The sequence below is a fragment of the Sorex araneus genome, chromosome 1, assembly GCF_027595985.1.
Source record: "Sorex araneus isolate mSorAra2 chromosome 1, mSorAra2.pri, whole genome shotgun sequence".
Taxonomy (NCBI): Eukaryota; Metazoa; Chordata; class Mammalia; order Eulipotyphla; family Soricidae; genus Sorex; species Sorex araneus.
The window spans coordinates 175,918,611-175,925,602 of record NC_073302.1 but is presented as its reverse complement, the minus strand read 5'-3'; the positions used below and the strand labels follow the sequence as shown (position 1 = coordinate 175,925,602).

Sequence of the window (6,992 nt, the reverse complement as noted above, 5' to 3'; positions counted from 1 at the left end):
GGCGTTTAGGTGTTATATATGTGGGGCCAGAAAGCTCAGGAGTATCTGAGAGAATCCAGCTTAAGGCAACAGGATGGAGGAAAATGGACTTGGTGTGTAGGGGGAATGAGAGGGGCAGGAACCGGAGCCTGGCCCTTGCCCCTAAAGGCAGGGCTCTCAGTTCCGGAGGCTGCTCAGTCTGGGTAGAAAGTTTAGTGTGGAAAGGATGGAAATGGGTCCCAAGTCTTCTGCTGCATGCCTGACTGTATTTCTCTTGTCAGTCTTTTTCAGGAAACTCTTCTTCTTGCAAATGGTAGGACTGGTACTAACCTACAACTTCACTGACTGCAATATTTTAAAGATTAAAATGGATTATCAGAACATCATTGATAAAGTCCTGAAGGAATACATAAATAAGGTAAGTGAAAACATTTTGAAACAATATGTTTTCATGGAAAGGATAGGCATACCCAAGGTAATACCCAAGGTAATTTTGAAACAATATGTTTTCATGGAAAGCATAGGCATACCCAGGGTAATCCTCTCACTTAACTTGCAAAAGAAGATTCCTCTAGGAGAAAAAAATTTTGGCTCAGCAATTTGTCTAGTTTCTTTCACAAATGATATTAAGATACTAAGCTTTGGGGTGTGTGTGTATGTGTGTGTGTGTGTGTGTGTGTGTGTGTGTGTGTTTTAATAACTAGTAACAGTCGGTCCACATGAAACATATAGCTGCTGTAGGTAACTTGTCAAGGATGTCCAGCTGCTAAAGTACTGCTCTACCAGCGCCTCGGAGAGACGAGGTGGTGGGGGGGCGAAGGGAGGGTGGGCAAGTGCTTGAACAAGGGGAGTAAATGGGTTAAGCTAAGCGGCAGCAGTGAGGTGGGCTGCCCCCGAGCCCGGCCCAGCTTCTCTCCAATTTCTCTGGTGTTCTAGATGTCTTAGGAGGCCATTAAAACCCAGCCGTTGGATTCACACACACAATGTATTTATGCATATATATATATACATATATATATGCTTTTCCTGATGATCTTCATATCCAGGTAGAACATGAACATGAAGTGTACAAAGGGCTCCAGGGCAGGTATGGCCACTGGGAAGTGCCATTCATTGCTGCAGTGCACATGCCGAGTAGACGCGTGGGTTCTGGTTGAGAGGGAGATACTCTCTTGCAAACACTAGCAGGTACCTGGGAAGATCCCAAATTCTCCAGGAAACACGTGCCCAAGGGGCACCTGCGCTCACAGCCTCCTTCATCCTGCGGCAGTGAGGGCGCAGAAGCAGGGGACTGCTGCTCTTCTGACTTCACGCCCTGTTTCTCCTCTTCTCCAGAGCAAGAGCTGGAAGTTCTACCAGCCCCCGAGCTGTGAGGACCCGGTGAGCAGGGCCGGGAGCGGGAGGCAAGCTGGGGACCCGCGGGCAGCTAGTCTCCGCGCGGGGGCGTCCGTCGGCCGGACAGTGAGCGCACGGCTCCTCCCCGCCCGCCGTGCGCGGCCGGACGCCCCAGCCCCGCGCGCCCTGACGCTCGGCGTCTCCCCACCAGCCGGACGCCCCAGCCCCACGCGCCCTGACGCTCCGCGTCTCCCCTCTGTCCCGACACCCCATCCCTGTCGCTGCATCCCCGCGCGCTCTGACCCTCCGCATCTTCCCTCCCTCCCGACACCCCATCCCTGGCGCCCCATCCCCGCGCGCCCCACCCCCCTGACCCTCCGCGTCTCTCTACCCGCCCGGTCCCCCCACAGCCCGGCTGCCTGCGCCTGATCCAGCGCCTGACCTTCACCCCCGCCGGCGGCTGCGAGTCCCTGGCCCACGGAGCGCTGGCTGCGAGCACCAGGGCTTCTCTCTCCAACAACTGCCCCGGCTACGCGGGCGCGCAGGTAATCCGCTGCCCCCACAACCTGAGGCTGAGGGCGAATTCTGGGGTCTGAGGCACAGGACAGAGAGCGGGGCGCTTGTCTGGTACCTGGTGGACTTGGGTTCGAGACCCAGCATCCCGGACGGTCTCCCGGACTACGTGGTCTGGAACCAGGAGCACCGCCGCCGGGTGAGACCCCCGAACAAAAAAATAGATGAAAAGAAAGTGTAGCATTTGTGCAGAAGTCGTGGTATGGATTCAGGTCCTGACTCTGGAGGAGGGTAAACATTGTAGATTCTAGGTTCACCTCTTGGACTGAAACCTATCCATTTCTAGGGCTTCTGATTAGAATTAGGGCTCTAAACTTTACCCATTAGGACTCTAAACTCCACCCACTTCTAGAGCTTCGGAACAGAATAAGGGCTCTAAACTTTTGGTCAGTGTTTGGAGGATCTTGAGCCTTAGGCATCCTTCCTCATGTCCTGGGAACGGAAGGAGATTTTCCAAAATACAATTCGCAGGGCAACTGCCTGAACTTTCAAAAACCAGTCCCTGGACCAACGTGGCTTCTTAGGAGATTTTTATGTATTCAGAATTTGAACAGAATTGCTTGGGTTTATTGTTTGTATGCTTCTTCCTTAAAATATTAAATTATACCTTAACTCTACCCCTGGTGAACTTAGTTGCTTTCATGAGCAGTATTTTTGTGTCTTTGTAGCTTGCGCATACAGTTACGCTCATCTGAATGAATGTGCAGCTAATTGTGGAAACGGTAATACAGAGTTAGGAGCAGAAAGTGGGGAGACAGCCTGCTTGTCTGTGGTTTTTAGGTTTAGCTAACTCTGGCTAACTGAAAAGTCAGATGAATTACTTAGCCTCTGTGTACTTAGTTTCAACAGCAAAATAAGGATCAGAGGAGCAAGACTATATAAAGTGTTTAGAGGATTAAGTGAGTCAATATATGTACTTGAAATTGTGCCTGGCAGCAAGTCCTTTATAAACATTTATTTCAGCCTGGAGATATAGTACATTGAGTAGGTCATTTACTTGCCTAGCACACTGCCAAGTTTGATCCTTGGCACTTTATATATATATATATGTATATATATATATACATATATATATATATATATATAGTCCTCCAAACCTCACAAAGAATATGCCCTGAGCACAGCCAGGTGTGACCCCTGCAGCAAAATAAAGCAAACATTTATTTCCACAGACATGACATATATATATATGTGTGTGTGTGTGTGTGTGTGTGTGTGCATATATATATACACACACATATGTGTATATCCATGATGCCACAAAAAGAGATGAGTGCAACTATGTACAATTGCTCTCTATCAACCCTAGGCACACAGTACCCATCACATTTTGGGGATAATTATTGAAACTATTGGGCCATCCAGATTGAGCTGGGGTTGAATTCTCACTAAGATACAGCCTGTTTAGAAACCTGGCTTGGCTCTCTGCTTTTTTATTAAGAAGACCAGGATCCGTCTATTACCATCCACACTGCAGTTCATCGCACAGGGAAGCGAGGACATGAGAGATAAAGCATATCTGGGATCATCTACTTCTGCCCTCCTCAAAATCACAGCAGGCCTACAGAGAACCAAGCATGTTTTGTTGAAATTTAGGAGATTTTAGACTAAGAGTTTTACTTAGTAGCACACTTACTGTTGGTCTAGTAAGCTGATTTTCCCTGGATTTTATTTTTTATTGTTTTTTATTTTTTAATTTTTCCCTCTCATTTTATTTTTAAGTTGAATATTGTCCTTATCTAGAGGGCCCTGTCTGTCACTTCCTAAGTGAATGACTAGATGAGAAGTACCTGATAGTTGTTTTGAGTTCATATTTCTCTTCAAAGAAAGCTTTTGCATGACTGTAGCACTTTTAGGTGGAGGGGGAAAGAGTGTAAAGTATTAAAAATAATGCAGATAACAAGTCTATATATTAGGTTTATAAATAGGGACAAGAATAGTTCTGCCCTTGAGGAACTTTTAATCTTGTCAGAAACATGATATCATTATATTGTTAATTATTTTCATCACTTGATAAACATTTGGTGCTTCCAATACATAAGATGTGGTGGGGAATACCCATGACACAATACTACAAACAGAATGGAAGTGAGAGTCAGATGCAATGACACATGTTCTGGATCCCTGGCAAAGTTTCCAAAGGGAAAGGGCTGAGCAGTTAGCTGAGGCCTTGTGAAGGAGGCAGTGCTAGGTAGAGACTGGGGTTGCTTCTTCTAAAGAAAGTAAACATACATAGAGACACGGAGTTTAACACAGAGAATATGCCTCTCAGTGGTCATTAAAGATCGTGACAATTTTGATTAATTGATCTTTCTGTTCCACAGATAAGTAATACCCAAACAAAGAAGAAAAGAGAAGTCACAGGAAAGTGCCTGGAACAGTTCTCATACTTAGTGCAAACCTGGCGTCGTTTCAGCCGGTGTTCCTCTCAACGCAGAAACAAATCCTGATGTTAACTATATTCTTCCCTGCCCCGCCCCTCAAAAAAACAAGCATCTTTATTAGGAAGATGGAACATTAGTTTAACTGTGACATGTAAAAGACCACAAATAGCTATTTTTAAATTACAGAGGGTATTTTAAAATTTATTTTTGTAAGCCTTTGTTTAAAGTAAGTTTTAGAGGTAAAACTTACTACATTCTAGAGCATTCTCTCCCAATTGTGGATGCCCGCCCTGGCTTGTGGCAGTAATTCCCAGTTTAGATTCATAAGTCTTATTTTCAGGGAAGAGTCCAAAATACAGTAAGAAGAAAAAAGAATGTTGTCTTTGTTTCTAAAGAGTACATAAGAGTATTTCAAAAGCAGGCATTTGTTCACTTGTTCCAACTCTTCTAGCTTTTTCATAATGAAATTTAACAAGGAGGAAACTAAAAGCAAAGGGTCAAAAATATGCAAAACAGTCTACATAGTGAAGTAACGACATAATTTTAAGCAATATATTGGAAAGTATTTTAAGTCATATTTTGTGTAAGAGGAGTGACACATGCAGCCAGACCGAGTTAAAGTACCATTGTAAATGCTGAAATACGTGTATTTTTGCATTTGTCAAATATATTCTTAATTTATTTTTAAAGCACTTTTAAAAATGTATGTTTCTTTATAATTAAAACTATATATTTCATAATAAAACAATTTTGGTTTTTATGTTTTTTTAAAATTAGTTCATAGATAATTTTCATATATACTTTTCTCAGTCAGTACTTTTTCTTAAGAATTTTACCTTCCCCAACCTTGGAACCCAGTGACCACCCTCTCTTGCTTTGTACCTGCTGTCACTGACTGTAGAGAAAATAATTGGGTATAGGGGACTTCAGGATAAAATCATATATTATACATCACAATCATATACTATATATCACAAGTCTTTCCTTTTACTCCCTGTTGAGCTTTCCCAGACCTGAAACAGATAAAGGAAACAAAGGTAGAAAAGGAATATGCAATATTGTGATAAATAAGAAATATATATTTGGTCTTTTTCCATTTCTTGCAAGGAGTTCCTAAAACCCTGGGAATTTCCTAAATGATGACAAGTTTTGACCTTCTTTGTTATGGTAACAAGATGACATTTGAGAATGCCCTGAGTCACCTAAGGATACAGGAGGTTGCTAGAGAAACCACCACATCTTTGGAGAGATGGAACTTTTCCAGTCTCTTGAGCCTCTGCAAGAGTTGGAAACTGATCAGTTGTCATTGACAATGCCTTAGTCCTGCCTGTGTAATTAAAGCCTCTTTTTTTTTTCTTTATTGAATCACCATGAGAAAAGTTACAAAGCTTTCAGGTTTAAGTCTCAGTCATACAATGATCAAACACCCATCCCTTCACCAGTGCACATGTTCCACCACCAAGAACCCCAGTATACCTCCCATCCTACCCCACTCCCCACCTGTGTGACTGATGATTTTCACTTTACTTTCTCTTTACTTTTATTGCATTCAATATTTCAACAGAAAACTCACTATTATTATTTGGAATTTTCCTCCAACAATCAGACCTGCTGAAAAGGCATCATTTGATAATTTGTTTTCCATTGCTGAGAATGAAGAGCATATTAGGTTGCGCAGCCACAACAGTGGCTGTGTGGTTTTGAATTTCTGGTATTTTAGTAATTAAGTCCAGAGAAGTTTATGCCAGAAGTTGCGTCACTGCAAACTTGTACCTCCGGTTAGTGGACTCCATAAGATGGCGGCCGCCATGCTGCCACCAAAAGAAAAGACCAAGAGAGAAAAACCTTTCAGAGAAAACCTTTCCCCGGGGTTAAAGCCTCTATTTAAAAGCTCATTTCCAGTAGCTAGGTGGTCACAGCCAGAAATTGCCCTCCCCCTCCCCAAATCTGTGTAATCCCATCAACAGCCAACATCCAGAGACTAAAACCAAGCTCCCGGAAGAGAGCAACGCAGAGTCTCTTGCCCCAGCACCTGGCTGTCTTCACCAGGGCCCCTCAGAGGGGGTGGGTTGAGTTTCCCTCCCTGCCTCGAGCAGAGCCCCCGAAGCCAATGACCTCCGGAACCCAGCCACAGTCATGCTCAAGGCTCCTCTCTACACATTCTGACGAACCTCACGCATAAAGGAACTGGAAGAGGAACCCAGATGTGTGGGACCCGGGGCTGAGATCTCCAAGCCTGCTTAGATCGGGACTGGGCCTTTTCTGCCCAGATTCCCCATTTCCCAGAAACTGCGCCTGGTGCCGTGTAATCCCATCAACAGCTAACATCCAGAGACTATAAAACCAAGTGCCCAGAAGCACCGCCACTTCGCAGCCGCGAGAACTTATACCCTAGTTCTCCCTCTCCCTTTCAGAGAGCCTGGCAAGCTACTGAGAGTTTCTTGCCCACATAGGAGAGCCTAGCAAGCTCTGTGTGGCATATTCATATGCTAAACCCAATAAAAATGATGGGTCTCATTCCCCTGATCCTGAAAGAGCCTGCAATGCACAGGCACTGTTGGGAAGGATGAGTAAAGAGAGGCTTCTAAAATCTCAGGGCTAGGACAAATAGAGACATTACTGAGACAATTCAAGAAAATAGACGGTCAATGGGATGATGTTGATGATGATGATCATGATGATGATGATTTAAAAGCTCCACTTAAATATTTGAGCAGGGCT

The 6,992-nt window shown here is 44.2% G+C and overlaps 1 protein-coding gene across 1 annotated transcript; it reads left to right on the top strand.

Annotated features, from left to right (window-relative positions):
- The first annotated feature begins 205 nt into the window (after nucleotides 1-205).
- On the top strand, nucleotides 206-4,947 carry TSLP (thymic stromal lymphopoietin). The gene is made up of 4 exons (XM_055126688.1): nucleotides 206-397; nucleotides 1,315-1,359; nucleotides 1,725-1,859; nucleotides 4,212-4,947. Exons 1-4 carry the CDS (start codon nucleotides 206-208, stop codon nucleotides 4,335-4,337), a joined length of 498 nt encoding a protein of 165 aa, XP_054982663.1. The 3' UTR covers nucleotides 4,338-4,947.
- The last annotated feature ends 2,045 nt before the right edge of the window (nucleotides 4,948-6,992 follow it).